Source organism: Bufo bufo, chromosome 2, assembly GCF_905171765.1.
Source record: "Bufo bufo chromosome 2, aBufBuf1.1, whole genome shotgun sequence".
Taxonomy (NCBI): Eukaryota; Metazoa; Chordata; class Amphibia; order Anura; family Bufonidae; genus Bufo; species Bufo bufo.
The window spans coordinates 17,776,224-17,794,457 of NC_053390.1; the positions used below are offsets into that span (position 1 = coordinate 17,776,224).

At 44.8% G+C, this 18,234-nt stretch overlaps 1 protein-coding gene across 1 annotated transcript in view; it reads right to left on the reverse strand.

Annotated features, from left to right (window-relative positions):
- The window catches only part of LOC120992081 (zinc finger protein 271-like), a 54,870-nt gene extending 37,416 nt beyond the window's left edge, over positions 1-17,454 (reverse strand). Inside the window, exons 1-4 of the mRNA XM_040420832.1 lie at positions 17,404-17,454; positions 12,224-12,315; positions 11,968-12,088; positions 9,851-11,358 (exon numbers count right to left, since the gene is read on the reverse strand). Of these exons, the coding sequence (XP_040276766.1) occupies positions 9,851-11,358; positions 11,968-12,088; positions 12,224-12,315; positions 17,404-17,437 (1,755 nt within the window). The 5' untranslated portion in view covers positions 17,438-17,454. The remainder of the gene's footprint in view (positions 1-9,850; positions 11,359-11,967; positions 12,089-12,223; positions 12,316-17,403) is intronic.
- Between the last annotated feature and the right edge of the window lie 780 nt (positions 17,455-18,234).

Here is an 18,234-nt window from a genome sequence, read left to right on the forward strand (position 1 = left end):
AGCTCTTTACAATTTATGACTCTACTGCTCGAGGAGGAAAAAATTCAACTGGAGAGCCTCAGTGAGAAACTAAAAGCACAAATCGAGATAACAAAAACATTCTCACAAGACCCGGAATTTAGCAACGCAGAAAAACTACTGCAGACATCGGTTGAAAAATTCCAATTCTTCTTACGAGACAGAAAACATCGACAATTCAATCACGATCTGGGAGAATTCGAAGAAAATAAGGCTTATTGCGTACTTCGCGAAAAATCAACAGCGAGAGAGGCAGCCTCCGACCTCTCTACCACAGAAACGGATATCTCAGACAGCGAGCGGGAACAACCCAATGGAAACAAAACCAGAAACTCATACAGAAGAGGAAAAGGTAGGGGAAACAGGGGAAGAGGCCAATCTGGTAGTGCTCCGTCTAATTTTTTAGATCAGGGCATCTCCTACCCTCTGAGGAACCGCTCCAGACAACGGGAGCAACAGGGCCCGAAATAATCAACCTATCAAAAAGGCCGCTATCACCTTCAGAAAGGGCGGTACTGAGTAAGGGACTCTCATTTGTCCCGACACAGCGCTTTAATGAGTTCTCATGGGTAAAAGACCTAAACTTATTCATCCGGAAACTGAGATGGCATAAATGCTTTAAAACAGGAGACAAGCGCCAGTGCCGTGAACTGGGAATCCCTGTGGATATGCTGGAAGATGTGAGACTACTAAATAGTCTATCCGACACCAACGACCAGGATGAAGGAAAAGGACCGTTCACCTCCCTAAGGGCAAAAAGCAAAAAAATGCCCCCGGTAGGAGACATCTCATGTCTGGATGTGTTTCTACAACTAGTGACTACAGATCTGGGCGAACTAGCAGCCTCCGGACTATCGGGTAACCTCTCTAGCAGAGAACAGAAAATCATGTCAAATTTACAAAAGGATGAAACAGTCACGATTAAACCCTCAGACAAAGGGGGCAACACCGTTATTATGGATACGGAGGATTATTGCAGGATGTGCCTACAGCTTCTGAGAGATAAGCAGAACTATAGCACACTCACCTGCTATCCGACAACCCCCTTCCTGGTCGAGCTACGTGATATCCTAACAGAGGCGAAAATGAACAAGATCATTTCAGAGACCGAATTTGATTTTCTATACCCCAAGTTCCCAGTGACAGCAACATTTTATAGTCTCCCCAAGATACACAAAGGGACAAACCCCCTGAAAGGACGACCCATAGTATCAGGGATAGGGAGCATTTGTCAGAATGTGGGCAAATATGTCGACCAGATACTCCTACCCTTCGTCACCTCGCTGCCCTCTTATACACGAGATAGCATGGACCTCCTCAAAAGAATAGACGGCATCACACTAGACCAACAATCGATTCTAGCAAGCATAGATGTAGAGGCCCTGTACTCATCTATACCTCATGAGGCAGGCCTCAGAGCAGTAGAATACTATCTCAGTATGAGGGGCCAACAGTTTGGGGAGCACAACCGGTTTGTCCTTAGAATCCTTAGATTCATCCTTACACATAATTTTTTTCTCTTTGACGGCAAGTGGTACCACCAGCTCAGGGGCACCGCGATGGGATGCTCTTGTGCACCATCATATGCAAATTTGCTCCTGGGCTGGTGGGAGACCAATAACGTTTTCAGTGAGGGGATGTCGTCATGGACCGGGCCCATTGTACTGTGGGCCCGGTACATCGACGACATATTCATCATCTGGAATGCATCTCTACCAGCCTTCACAACGTTTGTGGGCAAACTTAATGAAAACGCGTTAGGCCTACACTTCACCTACGAGACAAACAAAAATACGTTACCCTTTCTGGACATACTAATCCAGAGAAGCGATTCGGATGAGGTGGCCACCACCATATTTCGTAAACCCACAGCAACAAATTCGGTCTTACATTGAAACAGCAGCCACCCGCTACCGCTCAAGAGGGGAATACCACGAGGGCAATACTTGCGTCTAAGACGCAATTGCTCTGAAAAAACGAAATTTGTTAACCAGGCCAGGATCCTGAGGAACAGATTCCTTTCCAGAGGTTATCCTGACTCAGTACTGAGGTCGGCATACCAACTGGCATTAACAGCATCACGTACTGAATTGCTGGTACCCAGAATTAAACCTCCAGATACCAGACAAAAGATCAGAGTAATAGGCACATTCGATGAGGCGGCCAGCGATGTTAGAAACATTTTCCAGAAACACTGGCCCATCCTAATGATGGATCCGGACATTAAGGAGAGGATCTTTGACTATCCCCAGATCACCTTTAGGAGGGGAAAGAGCCTTAAAGACATACTGGTGCACAGCCATCACAAGCCAAACGCAAAAGGAACTTGGTTGGATCGAAGACCACTAGGGTGTTTTAGGTGTAGCGGATGCATCGCGTGTAATACGCTACAAACAGGCAAGGAATTTGTCAGCATCAATTTACAAAAGTCTTTTAAAATCAAGGACTTTGTAAACTGCCGCACTAGGGGAGTCATCTACAGAATCACCTGCGAATGCCCCCTAGAATATATTGGCAAAACGAAGCGAGAACTACGCCGACGTATTGGCGAACACTTGGGGGACATCAGTAACAGAAGAGACACAGCTGTATCGCGTCACGTACACGAATACCATCATGGAGACCCGCGGAGCATTAAAGCTATGGGTATCGAGGTAGTCGCCCCCCCTCTGCGGGGAGGAGACTGGGACCGTATGCTTTTACAACATGAAGCACGATGGATCCATACTCTGCGTACTGCAGCCCCCAAAGGCCTAAATGAACAACTTTGCTTTGGCTGCTTTATCTGAGAGCCATCAGAGGAGTCAATAACATAATAAGGGACTTGTATCCCCACATATGACTCAAAGAGGCACGTTTGAGCTTATGCCATGCGTTATAAAAATGGCACATGCTGTCTCAGGGACACACCGTACAATCATGCCGGTGCTATCCCCTTAAAATGACCACACCCACTATGTGTCATATCATTATGTCACCCGATACATCTAACATATCAACAACTCTATTGTATGCAGCCCTTCTGTGTATATACACTTGTGATGTAAGAAATACCTTGTTTTATATCAAAAGTAAGCAAATGCCAATAAGGATGTAAACTCCTGTCCTAGACCCCGGACAGGCTTACTGTAATATATATAAGAATCACTCACTGAACACTGCTGCCAATGTACCCGTGTCTGGACCAAACTGACCAGAATACCTTTATTTCAATTATACTGCAACAAATGCCACTCTAAGATACACCGCACTTGCTATAGACGGTGCTATTATAATGGTTGCCACACAGCGTCCCGGTTACTAGGCAACCTATCAAATACTGGCCGATGGAAACTATCTGTCCCGGGCTGATGACCTAATTCCCGTCCAGGAGTAATGACGTATTGCTATCTAACTAGGCAAGTATACTCGCTGCCTATCTTCAGCATAGACAGCGCATGCGCCGCTGCGTCGGCTGGCCCGCTGACGTCACCGCGCTGCGCTCCAAGCCTCCTTCTGAGGCTCAACGGTGTCCATCTCCCACACTGACAGCGCATGCGCGATGGCGTCGACTACGGCACTGACGTCATCGCGCTGTGCTCCAAGCCTCTTTCTGAGGCCAAATGATGTTTAAATAGAAGCGAGCGATGTCCGGCAAGCAGGCTTTATCACGGCCTCTGGACATACCGCTGCGCTTCATGAGAAGGATTTGTCACCATCAGGCTATCCTCTCAATGCTGCCTTTATATCATGAGGCAAGAACGGCGCCCTGATACATAAGCGTTGCCTGGACTAAAGGCTACCGCTTCAAGGTATCGACTGTGTCAAATATTGTTAATTATAACTGTATATAACTGCGTGTGTTTGACCACTAAAATTAAGACAAACACTGTATGTTATTACATTGCATTGCCCCTTTATGTGTGCCTATATGCCCCTGATGAGTCTGTTATACGAAACATGCGTGTAGGGATTAGCTACACTAGGGCACAATAGGGCCAAGTAGCAAAAGGGCAAGGTTCCGGACGGGGTCGTTCTTATCAGAACGGATGCTCCGTGAATAGGATGCTAGGGCTGAGATAGTACCCATATACTAGGGCTGTCTAGGTACCTCCGACCCATTAATACCCCCGCCCAGCCCTAATTGCTCTTTTCCACAGCAAATCGAATGCTACCTGAACATCGACAGTGACCAGAGGACCCTGGCCTAAAACGGTAGGACCACTGGTTATCAAAGGTGCCGCCGTGCACTAACCTCTCTTTATGTAAGGTGCGGCCTTGCACCAATCAATTATTATTTTTTGTATCCCTTGTGTTATTAGCACTTATTTTGTATCCAAATACTTAGGGACCTTATTCTATATATAATAATTAAAAGTTAAGTTTTAACTACAAATCACCACTCCTGTTCTACCTACAAATGCCATTCTATTGTACCTTCTATTGTCTGTGGGTCCCTCCTCCAAGCTGAGCGTGCTCTTAGAGAACCCTACCCTCAGGCTGCTGTGGCTGCTAATGTCTCTGAAGTCCTAAATAAATATATCCTTCAGATCTAGAGTTCCAGCTATGATATATTTACGGTGATGCCAACTCCTAACAGATAATCTGTTGGACAATCCATTGGCCTAATTTACTATAGGTAAGTTGCTTTCTGGTATGAGTCGAGTAGACTCATGGTTTCAGAGCTGGATAAGATAATGGAGACCTTATCTGATATGAAATGAAGATCATTACACAGTCCTCCAGGGTATATATTAGAGATGAGCAAGGTTTTCAAAAATTCAATTCGGACACTTTACTGAATTTGATTAGACCCGAATTAATTTGTGATGAAGCGCATAAAAAATCAGCTATTTCCTGGCTGCAGAGAGCCTGTATCTCGGTGTACAACACTGTGCATTGCAGAAACATGCATAGCTAGTTCGTTGTGGTAGTGAAACAGTTAATGTGAGTCAGTATGACAGGCAGTTGACAGGCGTCAGTCTTAGAATCAGTTCACACTTCACTTATTTGGTCAGTTACGGGGCCAAAACTGACCAAATAACTAAAGTGTGAACTCAGCCTTAGGCCTCATGCACACGACAGTTGTTTTTTGCATCCGCAAATTGTGCGTCCGCAAAAAAAAAAACTGATGCAGCATCAGTTTTTTTGGAGGATCCATTTTTTCCCACAGATCCCTTGTAATAAATGCCTATCCTTGTCTGCAAATGTGAAAAAAGTAGGACATGCACTATTTTTTTTGCTGAAGGGAAACACGGACAACAGACGCGGAACACAAACGGATGAACTATCAGCATTTTTTTGCTGACCCATTGAATTGAATGGGTCCCCATCCTATCCGCAAAAAAAACGGAACGGAGGCCGAGAAAAACAACTATCGTGTGCATGAGACCTTACAGGTCAATGTTAGTATCAAATATAATGTACTTAACCGTGCACTCCTTTTACACTGTCGTCAGCTGATTCCACATAGATGTCTACAGAACCTGTTCTGTTACACGCTGATACAAGTAGAGCCCCCCCGACAGAGTGGAGAGGGTGTCAGAAGTAAGTTTGTGTTGACATCACTGATTATTTTGCCCTTCTTCTGATCCATCACAAGGACAACCCAAAAAACTGATTCTGTCTTTTGAGAAGTTGGTGAGGAGATAGCTAGGATTCGATTTCCTCTTGAAGGACACGGAGCAGCTCCTCCCCAGTGTGACTCCATTCGCCCAGGCAAACCAGATGCAGAACAGCATGATACCGCCATGCTCTGCATAGGTGATATGCTGGAGGACCACTCCTAATTGTGCCTACAGTGTAGGCTGAGGACAAGGTTGAGGATGAGGAGACAGAGGAGGACGTTGGTGCAGAAATCACAGTTTGAGAACGCAGAGGCAGCACTGCCGTCACCTAGTTGCTGGTTTGCCTGGGCAGGAACCACATTTACCCAGTGGGTCATAAAGGAGATATATTGTCCTTGACCATAGTTATAGCTCCACACGTTGGCGGTACCATGAACTTTACCAGACACTGACAGGCTGAAGGATTAGCCCACCGTCTGCTCAACATACGTGTGCAGGGTTGGTACAGTCGTTTTTGGGAAGTAATGACAGCTTGGGCCATGCCAACTGCTGAGGAGAGGTAAGTGAAGGGAGAGGCAAAGCAATGCTGGGAGTTGTAGTTATTTAACTGGGACTGTATATAAGGGCTGAAGGAAGGGATGTTATTCACATAGAGCTGTGTGTTTGAGGCGGCTGGGGGAGGGAGTGATGTTATTTACATGGGACTGAGTGTTTGAGGCGGCTGGGGGAGGGAGTGATGTTATTTACATGGGACTGAATGTTGGAGGGGGCTGGGGGAGGGTGATGTTATTTACATGGGACTGTATGTTGATGGCGGCTGTGGGAGGGAGTGATGTTATTTACATGGGACTGAATATTACAGGGGTCTGAGGGAGGGAGGGAGTGATGCTATTTACATGGGATTGAATGTTTAGGGGAAGATGTTATTTACATGGGACTGTATGTTGAAAGTGGATGGTGGGGGGAATGATGTCATTTACATGGGACTGAATGTTGAGGGGGTGATGTTTACATGGGATTGTGCGTTGGAGGCGGCTGGGGAGGTGGTGATGTTATTTACATGGGACTGTATTTTGGAGGGGGCTGGAGAGATGGTGTGATGTTATTTACATGGGACTGTATGGTGGAGGGGGGGTATATAACTGCAGGGGGCACTGCAAATCCAGGGGACATTATAAGCGGTCTAATTACTACTGGGGGCTCTATAGAATGGACCTAAAGATCCGCCTTATTTCTACTAAGAGCACTATGGGGGCCTTATAACTACTAAGTGGTCTGTAGAGAGCTTCATTACCACTGGGGGAAAAATAGGGGGCCTTATTTCTACTGGGGGCTCTGTGAGGGTATTATTAATACTGAAGGGCTCTTCTACTAATGGGGGCATTCTTGGGGAGCATTATCACTGTTGGGGGCACTATAGGGGGCAGTATTACTAATGAGGGCATCCTAGAAGGGAGAAACTATTGGTGGGACTATGAGGAGCACTATTACTATGGGGGGGGGGGGCAGTAATGTTTCTTCAGGATAGTATTTAGGGGTATTAGGGAGCACAGCGAGCAGCAGGATTACACTGTGAGGACTCCAGTTGGGGGATGATGATAGAAAAGTGATGAAGGTAAGATGTCTGTGTGTCATACTCTGCAGAGACAAGTCGTTGCTGAAAGAAGTTGTACGGACCAAATGGAGAAGATGATGACAAAGAAGATCTACATCAGAGGAGACGTCACCTGGAGGCCCTGGATGTGATAGGTAAGTGCTGCTGTATACAGCAAAATGCGGTGGGGGGGGGGGGGGCGGCATTTTTATTGGGGCTTGGGCCCCGGATCTTTTGAGACCCTAGCAACGCCCCTGCCAGCAGCCATGTTGGGGGTAATTGATTTATGAATTGGTTTAAGACTGCATAGAGTGAGTTGAGCTGTCTGCCTCGTACCTGGGAAACAGCCAAACTGCTCCCCTGGAGATAGTTAGCACAGAGATGCTAACGATGATGGGCACGTTTTCTGATCACACTTCAGGACAGGGGACTGCAGACTCTCTGGCCCCTTTTGTCAGCAGGGAGGTTCCTAACCAGAGAATGAACAATAATATGTTGTCCTTCATAACTTGTTCAGGAGGGGGCGGATGTCTCCAGAATCCAGCTCATCACCTCTGGTATGATGGGGCATTGCATGGACACCAGACATGGTGTATCAACTCGCCTTTATCTTCCTAAAAGAAGGATCTCACCTTCCGAGCATCCTGGACGTGTCTCCTTTGATATGCTAAGACTCAGAACGGTGAGATAAGAACCCAAGGCGCTCTCATGAAGGAAGGACAAACACAGGAGAAGGAGCAGTAAGACACTGCTGGACAGACAAGGAACAGACTAGATCAGAAGCAGTCGGCACTGCCAGGCTATCAGACGCAGTTAGAACACTGCTAGGCTGAACAGAGTGGACTCAGACACAGAACAGGAACAGAAGAACAGGCAAGGCATGGACAAGGATAACAACATCAATATCATCACAGGACAGGTACGGAGAACAGACAAAGCAACAAAAACAGACCAGTCAGCCCTTGGCCCAGTTCATCCCCACCACCACCTCTGTGAAGAACAAGGCTAACTGGCTCTCCGCCTCTGGGTTTGCCTCTGGTCTGCTGGTGAACTTGGTTCTGTGGTAGTGCTACCACTACTGCTTAACCTGCTTTACTGTCATGTTCTTTTATTACATGTGTAATAAAGTACTCTGTTGGTCCCTGGTCTGTTTTTGCCTGTTGGCGAGACGTCCCAGAGCTTTGCCTTGGGCCTCGGGCACGTGACACCACTAAAAAGGGGTTTGATAAAGGGCTGAAACCCAACACTCCTAAAATCCATTTACGGCTATCAATGCCCAATTACAAGGGAAATTTACAGGTCAATCTTTAGTCAGAACTTTTTTTTAAAGCTCTTAGAAATCTTAAACCAGTTTTTATCCGTCTTTGCCATCCTGGGATCTTTCAACTGTACTTAAATCCCTTGCCATGCATCCATTTGAGCCTATGGAAGATGCCTCTCAAAAAATATTGACCTATAAAAAAGTATTTCTAATAGCCATCCCATGTGCGAAATCTGTTAGTGAGTTAAAGGCGCTATCCTGTAGAGAACCATACTGCAGAGATCTTGGAGATTGTCTGGTTCTGCGTACCATGCCTGGTTTCATTCCAAAAGTTGCCTCCACTTCTTATATTCATCAAGAGATCTCTTTGTCTGTTTTTGCCTCTGATTCCATTCACAATGATCAAATAAACTGTCATTTCCTGAATGTCAGAAAGGCTTTTCCTATTTACATCCTAAAGACAGAAACAAATAGGAAGGCAGAAAAATTCTTCTTACAGTTCCAAGGACCTAATAAGGGCAAGAAGGCCAGTAAAGCATCCATTGCAATTGGTAAAAAGGTAACCATTGACTACTGCTATGACCTTTTGAATCTGCGGTCTCCATTGCAAGTTAAAGCGCACTCCACCCGGTCCAATTCCTCCTCCTTGGCTGAACTGGCTCAGGTGTCTATGAGATGGATTTGCATACAGGCAATATGGGCCCCGTCTTCAACATTCATCAGACACTATTGTCTGGATGTTATAGCAGCAGAAGAGTGCTACAGTTGGCGACTTAAAGTACAGTACCCCCCTCCCTCCTTCCAAATAATATTGCTTTTCAAGTCCCATTGTATGCTATGCTGCCACAGGACTATCAGGAAATCCAAAACTTACTCAATGAAATTTCCTTTTCCTGGAATTCGTAGGCGGCACAGGCTTTCCCTCCCTTAATAAATGTATTGCTGCATACAAAATACAGGGACTCTTTTGTGTCTTTCTGATACCTTTATAGGTTGTCTCAATTGTTTCAGGGAGGTTGTATTGTATTGTTAATTACGAATTGTTGATAATTAAATGGTTTATTTTTTTAATTTTGCTCATATGAAATTAATCAATAAAGATACTAAAAAATGATTTGACAATGTGATATACCATGATGGTCACAAAAAAAAACAAAACACTTTTTGGTGGCAGGTCATGTCTTGTCATGTCTAAAAAGATCTGTACATTTCCCTCATTCTAAACATGAATTTGTTTTCTTTCCTATGTGATTTGTCGCATATATAACAAGATCTATCTGTAAAATATTCCCCACATTCTAAACATTAATACAGCTTCTCTCCTGTGTGACTTATCGCATGTGTAACAAGATGTGACTTTTCTGTAAAATATTTCCCAGTTTTTAAACATGAATATGGCCTCTCTCCTCTATGAATTCTCTCATGTTTAACAAGATGTGAATTCCGTGTAAAACATTTCCCACATTCTGAACATGAATATGGTTTCTCCCCTGTGTGATATCTCTCATGTCTAGAAAGATCTGATTTATCTGTAAAACATTTCCCACAAAGTGAACATGAATACGGTTTATCTCCTGTGTGATTTCTCTCATGTCTAACAAGATTTGATTTATCGGTAAAACATTTCCCACATTCTGAACATGAATATGGCTTCTCTCCAGTGTGACGTATCGCATGTTTAACAAGACATGATTTATCTGTAAAACATTTCCCACATTCTGAACATGAATACGGCTTTTCTCCTGTGTGACTTCTCTTATGTGCAACAAGACATGATTTATCTGTAAAACATTTACCACATTCTGGACATGAATACGGTTTCTCTCCTGTGTGTATTCTCTCATGTCTAACAAGATTTGATTTTTCTGTAAAACATTTCCCACATTCTGAACATGAATACGGCTTTTCTCCTGTGTGACTTCTCTTATGTGCAACAAGACATGATTTATCTATAAAACATTTCCCACATTCTGGACATGAATATGGTTTCTCTCCTGTGTGAATTCTCTCATGTGTAACAAGATCTGATTTCTGTGTAAATTGTTTGCCACATTCTGAGCACGAATATGGTTTCTCTCCTGTGTGAGTTCTCTTATGTCCAACAAGAACTGATTTATATGTAAAACATTTTCCACATTCTGAACATGAATATGGTTTCTCTCCTGTGTGAATTCTCTCATGTCTAGCAAGATCTGTTTTATCTGTAAAACATTTTCCACATTCTGAACATGAATATGGCTTCTCTCCTGTGTGATTTCTTTTATGTCTAACAAAATTAGATTTATCGGTAAAACATTTCCCACATTCTGAACATGAATATGGCTTCTCTCCAGTGTGACTTCTCTTATGTGTAACAAGACATGATTTATTTGTAAAACATTTCCCACATTCTGAACATGAATATGGCTTTTCTCCTCTGTGAATTCTCTCATGTCTAACAAGATTAGATTTTTCTGTAAAACATTTCCCACATTCAGGACATGAATATGGTTTCTCTCCTGTATGAATTTTCTCATGTGTAACAAGATCTGATTTCTGTGTGAAACATTTCCCACAAAGTGAACATGAATATGGCTTCTCTCCTGTGTGACTTCTTTCATGTATAACAAGATTTGATTTATCTGTAAAACATTTCCCACATTCTGAACAGGAGTATGGCTTTTCCCTTGTGTGAAATCCTCTGTCTGTAGAATGACCTGAGATTTTTGTGAACTCTTTAACACAGTGAAACCTTTTATCCCCTTTCTGACCTTTAGTTGTGGTCACAATTTGTGATTGGTCAGGAAAAGGTTCTTGATCATTAAGGGGATTATATAATAGATCTGTACTGTGAAGTCCTGGATGTACATTAAGGTTTTCTCCTGAAGAGCGCTGCATGATATCTTCATTATAATTTAGTGATAACATGAAGTTTCCTTCAGAATTCCTACTGGGATTTCCTGTTGATATAAAAATTTGAATTTGTAATATTTTTTTAAACCATACAATACACAAAATACATTATAATATTCCAATTAGGCTGGAAATGAATCTGGTAGGAAGGAGAAACAAAGGGTCATTTATTAAGACCGGCATCTTAATAACCCCTTTAGCTGGTGGTGGATCTGCCGAAGTTATGTAGAGACGCCAGCCTTTACATAACTTCAGCGTTTCCACCACGGGTCTAAATGTAAACCAGCTTCCTTGCTGTCTTAGATTTAGACCATTTTCTAGGCCTAAAACAGGAATAGAAAATAATGAATGTCCCGCCATGCACCCTTTTTTAGACCTGGTGTGAGCGGAGAAAATCGCAGACTGTGGAACAAATAACTTTTATGCTGCAAACTGGATGTGGATATGACTGACCGCCATGTCCTGCAGGAACAGCCAGGATCAAAGAAGAATCTGATCAGAGATCGCCGTTAGCTGGATAAGAGGAACACTTCATGATGTGATGGGGACATCTCCAATCAAAGAGAAGCGCAGCAGCCGGTGATCAGATTATCCTCCTGCCCTAAAGGCACCAAGGACAGAATCTGGAGTCACTTTCTCCATTTACGATTACATACCTGTAGTGACATCTCCAGGAATGTCCTCCTCCACCTCACTCTTACACGGGGGATCGCCCATCATCCTCTCTTCTTCATCCTCCACTTTAATATCAGTCAGATCTTCCCCCTGATTTGTCATCTGTAACAATTCAGTACAATACAGAAGACAGGTGGGAAATCTAACAGATCCACAGAAGAGACCCCCATAATCTATGACCCCTCTATGACTGAAGGACCCCCAATATAGATGTGTATAGGGCTCAGCTCCATCTACCTGAGGATTCTCTGGGACCTTCTCCTCTGGACAGTCCTGGGAATACAGAGGACGAGGACATCTCTCAGGTGGATTTCTCCTACTGGATCCATCTGTGGAGACACAAGCACACAGTGACTGAATACATGGCCTCCTGTAGATCTGTCTATAGATCGGACACTTCTCTCAGCTCCTTCACTTTTACATTTAGTTATCAGGGATAAATAACAAAGTTCTTCTCCTCACCACCTGTGCCAAGGTTCCAGCTCATAGCAGGCCACAGTCCCAAATAACTTCTAGTCTGTGAAAGTGAATTGGCCATGTTTGTAGAATGAGGACACAGGTATAAAGCCTCATGCACATGGCCATTGCCCGGCCATGGCCGTATTGCGGACCACATATGGCGGGTCCACAATACATGGGCACTGGCCGCGTACAGCCCGCATCACGGATACGGACCCATTCACTTGAATGGGTCCGCAATCCTGAAGATGTGGTGCAAAACGTAAGTACGGATCAGAACCCCACAGAAGCACTACGGAGTGCTTCCACAGTGTTTCTGTCCATACCTCCGCACCGGAAAAAAATAGAACATGTTCTATATTTTTGTGTTGCGGACGGATCACGGACCCATTCAAGTTGAATGGGTGTCAATGCTTCATGGTCGCCGCACGGACGTTTCCCATGCATTGGGGACCGCAAATTGCGAACCCCAATGCACGGAACGGCTTCTCAACTACCGTGTGCATGAGGCCTAAGTGTCAGTACTAGAGGTTTCTTCTTACAGCACCCTACCAACCAGCAAGGTTTCAGGCCATCGTCTTGACACAATGACACCACTTCTTATGAGGTAAACTTTGAGAGTGAGAACCCAAAGTGAAGACTTTCGTAAATTAGTCAGTGTGCAAGGAAGAAGTAAACCAACTACTCCTAATCTCCTGTCCACCAGGCACCAAGGTGTTGCAGAAAACTCTGCATCTATAGCCCCCTCCAAGTCGCCTTTCCCTGGGAAGACCATTCCTTTCTTCTTCACTATTTGAGAAGCAGCCCTATAGCCTCTGCTGGGCAACCAGAAACCAACTGGTCACTTCTGCCCAGGACAAAGTGGGTGATAAGCACATCACTTCTGATGGTCGTCAAGCTCTGCTTCCTTCATCTGGAAACTTCCCTACGGTCACCATTTTTTATAGTACACAGAGACCTTGGTCATTTCAAGCCTCCGATGTAGAAGGATCCCTGAGGGCCTGGATTATACATATTGGACACAACATTTGAAATATCTTCCAACCAAATGGGATTTTCAGTTTTCTCAGAGAAATATCTGCAGATCTGAAATTATAGTGCCATGACTAAGGACACAGTGTGCATCAGAAACGCGTTGGAGGTGTATTAAGTGGTAAAAGTGGTGGTCAGTCCAAAGTTGGTTTTTTTATATGTACTAACAAAGGAGAAGTTTTTTTCACGCTGAACTTATTTAGATATGTAAGCGCATTGAAGCAGAGCAGTGAACCGGTGAACAGGGTTTTGTTTTGTTTATGGATTATTGGAAAAGTATTAGAAGTGTCCTCTTCAGAAACAGATAATTAAAGAAAAGGACTTTTCAATTGGTCATGTGTTTAAAAGAGTAACATTTTTCTGGCCACAATACATCCCATGGATATCTACCTGCACGTTCCCATGCTGCCCAGCCACAGGAAACTCCCATGTTCGTAGTGCACACAAATGCGGGCATTCTTCATCTACCAGTTACTTGTCTGCCCTTCTATGTTTCTTCTTCTCCCAGGCTGTTGCTCGGAGCCAGGTTTCTGACAGGCTCCCTTCTGATGGATCTGCACACAACCATACAGCTGTTACAGGATAATGGCTCCCAGATCAATTACTTGGGAGCTAGTCCTAACACAGGAGCCAAAATACCTCATGTCCACTTTCTCCAAGACAATATACACACCTTGGAACAGATGCCTCAAGAGCCTACATAAGAAACATTTGGAGATATCCTTCAACTCACCAAGGTCTGAAGTGGTGGCTAAAACCCAAACATCCGTTACGCGACAACTTCCTGATTCCCCAGCCTCAGAAAAGTCCTCACTATGGATGACTTTGCCTGAGACCTGGGTGCACATGTAGACAGATTGTGGGTCCACAATATGAGTCATAAAAAGGGATCGTCATCCAACCTGAAAAATCCAGGGCTCTCAGGCTAGCCTTAGCTCACTTCCAACCATAGCCTCACAACCACCAAATGCTTCTTCAGTCAAGCTAATTTACCAAATTGTTCATTTCAGTAAACAGGCTATAAGAAGCTTTATCCAGAGGAGTGGAGCCTCAACTCTACAACTTCTATCGAATAGTGAAGAAGTGAGTAACAAAAAAGCAGCTGTTGTAATACTAGAGAGGTAATACTAAGATCCAAATTTGCTCTGTGTGTTGCTCTCACCATGTTCTAACATCAGACAGTTTATCGATCAGCTGGGAAGAGAAGCTGGTGTATATATAGCTTCCATTATTGCTGAGAGTGCTCAGGAAGAGGCTGGAGGAGCAGACAGAAGTCATAGGCATTCTCCCATGATGGTCTTGCATGGTCTGGTTCCTGTTTTTGTGGTCACACTCTAAGAACCGTTACTGAAGCCTGCTCGAAATTTCGGGCCTTCACTTACAGAAGGGTTGTCTTCTTCATCTTTATCTCTACAAGTTACATCTCACTGAGTGGAAGCTGGCAAGCACAACCTGTTATACCTACCTAGGGTTGTCTCGATACCAAATTTTTGATTTGGTTTTGATACCATAAAAAAGTATTGCGATACTCGATACTATTCGATACCAGGCGAAAAAAATAAACACCAAAAAAAAGCTGTGTGCGTTCTGCATTTTATGGAACTTCCAGCCCATAATCGAACAGTCCTATCCTATTTTTGGGGGGGAAAAGGTGACAAAGAAAATGGAGAATCGTGCAGTTTTTAGTTTTTTTTTATGTTACGGCGTTCACTGCATAGTTTTTTAAAAATATTTTAATAGCTTGGACTTTTCGGACGTGGCGATATATGTTTATTTATTTATTGTTTATATATTTTATATGTAAAATTGGGAAAGGGGTGATTTATACTTATTATTTTGGTGTTTTTGTAGTTTTTTTCCTACTTTTTATTTAATAACTATATTCCCCCTTAGGAGCTAGAACCTGGGATCTTTTAATCCCTTGTTCTATTCACCCTAATAGAGCTCTGTCCTATGCCCTTTGTATAGTACACACAGCAGCAGGGAGATTACAATGGCAGCCAGGGCTTCAGTAGCATCCTGGTTGCCATGGTAACCGATCGGAGCCCCAGGATTACACAGCTGGGGCTTCAATCAGAAGCTGCCACTGCGCCACCAATGAAAAGGAGGGGAGGGGACCCTGCGGCCACTGCCACCAATGATTTTAATACTGGGGGGTGGAAGGGAGGGCGCACTGCGCCACCAATAATTATTAACGTTTAATACAGGAGGCGGGTGTCGGCGCCCCTGCCTCTGACAGGGAGCTGCGATCAGTGCGGCACCTGAGGGGTTAACTGCCGCTGATCGCAGCTCCCTGTCATAGAGGCTGGGAGCCGGCTATGTGATGGTCACACAGAATTTTATTTAGGCCTCATGCACACGATCGTTGGTGTTTTGTGGTCCGCAAATTGCGGATCCACAAAACACAGATGGCGTGCGTGTGCAATCCGTAATTTGCAGAATGGCTCGGACAGCCATTGATATAACTGCCTATTCTTGTCCGTAAAACAGACAAGAATAGGACAGGTTATATTATTTGGCGGACTAAGAAACGGAGCAATGGATGCGGACAGCACACGGAGTGCTTTTGCTGCCCCATTGAAGTTAATTGGTCCGCATCCAAGCCGCAAAAACTGTGGCTCGGATGCAGACAAAAACAACGGCTGTGTGCATGAGGCCTTAGGGTATCAGAGTACAAGGGAATGAATACAAATGTATGCCACACTTGCCAGATTTTAATTTATTGAGAATTTGTCTTCACTTAACACATACTTGCAACTGGTGCTCCTCCATTACATGTCACTGCACACACGTGATTACACTGCACATGACGGCTCTTACCCTGTGATATAAGAGGCTGGTGCTCCTCCATTACATGTCACTGCACACACGTGTATACACTGCACATGACGGCTCTTACCCTGTGATATAAGAGGCTGGTGCTCCTCCATTACATGTCACTGCACACACGTGTATACACTGCACATGACTGGTCTTACCTTGTGATATAAGAGGCTGGTGCTCCTCCATTACATGTCACTGCACACACGTGTATACACTGCACATGACAGCTCTTACCCTGTGATATAAGAGGCTGGTGCTCCTCCATTACATGTCACTGCACACACGTGTATACACTGCACATGACGGCTCTTACCTTGTGATATAAGAGGCTGGTGCTCCTCCATTACATGTCACTGCACACACGTGTATACACTGCACATGACGGCTCTTACCCTGTGATATAAGAGGCTGGTGCTCCTCCATTACATGTCACTGCACACACGTGTATACACTGCACATGACGGGTCTTACCCTGTGATATAAGAGGCTGGTGCTCCTCCATTACATGTCACTGCACACACGTGTATACACTGCACATGACTGGTCTTACCTTGTGATATAAGAGGCTGGTGCTCCTCCATTACATGTCACTGCACACACATGTATACACTGCACATGACAGCTCTTACCCTGTGATATAAGAGGCTGGTGCTCCTCCATTACATGTCACTGCACACACGTGTATACACTGCACATGACGGCTCTTACCTTGTGATATAAGAGGCTGGTGCTCCTCCATTACATGTCACTGCACACACGTGTATACACTGCACATGACGGCTCTTACCTTGTGATATAAGAGGCTGGTGCTCCTCCATTACATGTCACTGCACACACGTGTATACACTGCACATGACGGGTCTTACCCTGTGATATAAGAGGCTGGTGCTCCTCCATTACATGTCACTGCACACACATGTATACACTGCACATGACGGCTCCTACCCTGTGATATAAGAGGCTGGTGCTCCTCCATTACATGTCACTGCACACACGTGTATACACTGCACATGACGGGTCTTACCTTGTGATATCAGAGGCTGGTGCTCCTCCATTACATGTCACTGCACACACGTGTATACACTGCACATGACGGCTCTTACCTTGTGATATAAGAGGCTGGTGCTCCTCCATCATGGCCTCCTTGTACAGGTCCTTGTGTCCTTCTATATACTCCCACTCCTCCATGGAGAAATAGACAGTGACGTCTTGACACCTTATAGGAACCTGACAACACAATGACACCGTCATCACCCAGACCCCTCCAGTGCTGTTACTGGAGAATTTCCCAGCATTCCCAGCAGTGTCACCTCTCCAGTCAGCAGCTCCATCATCTTGTGGGTGAGCTCTAGGATCTTCTGCTCATGTATCAGGGGGTGAGGGGGAGGCTCTGTGATGGGGTGAGGGGTCCTGCTCCGCCCTCCTGACTCCTGGAGATGGATGATGGGAGTCACACAGTCCCCCGATGTCTTCTTCACTATTGTGTACTCCTGTGGATGGAGAGAGACACTTAGGGAATAAACCCTTCAGGGGCCATGTGCTCTCCTCCGTCCTCTCCTCCTGGTACAACGTGCCTACTTACCTTCTCATGGCTCCTACAACATGACTATTGGTCACATGACACATCACTCACCATATTTGGGGCTGATCTTCAGGTTCTCCGTCACTTGGAAGGTCTGGAGGCCGTTCTCCAGGACCCTGGACTCTTCCTATCACTTCCTATGATGGATTCTCCTTCCCGATGTCTGACTTGTTACAGAATACAATACAGAGGAGAGAAATCTAGAAAAGTTTACCTCTCCGCTCAGCAGGGAGATGATCTCCAAGGTGAGGTTTAATATTCTTCTGCTGATCTCCTTCCTGTCCATCCTTGGTGGTCGTTCAGGAGAAGAGGAGAGAACTGGAGGAGCTGGAGGCTTCTAGTACTGCAGGCG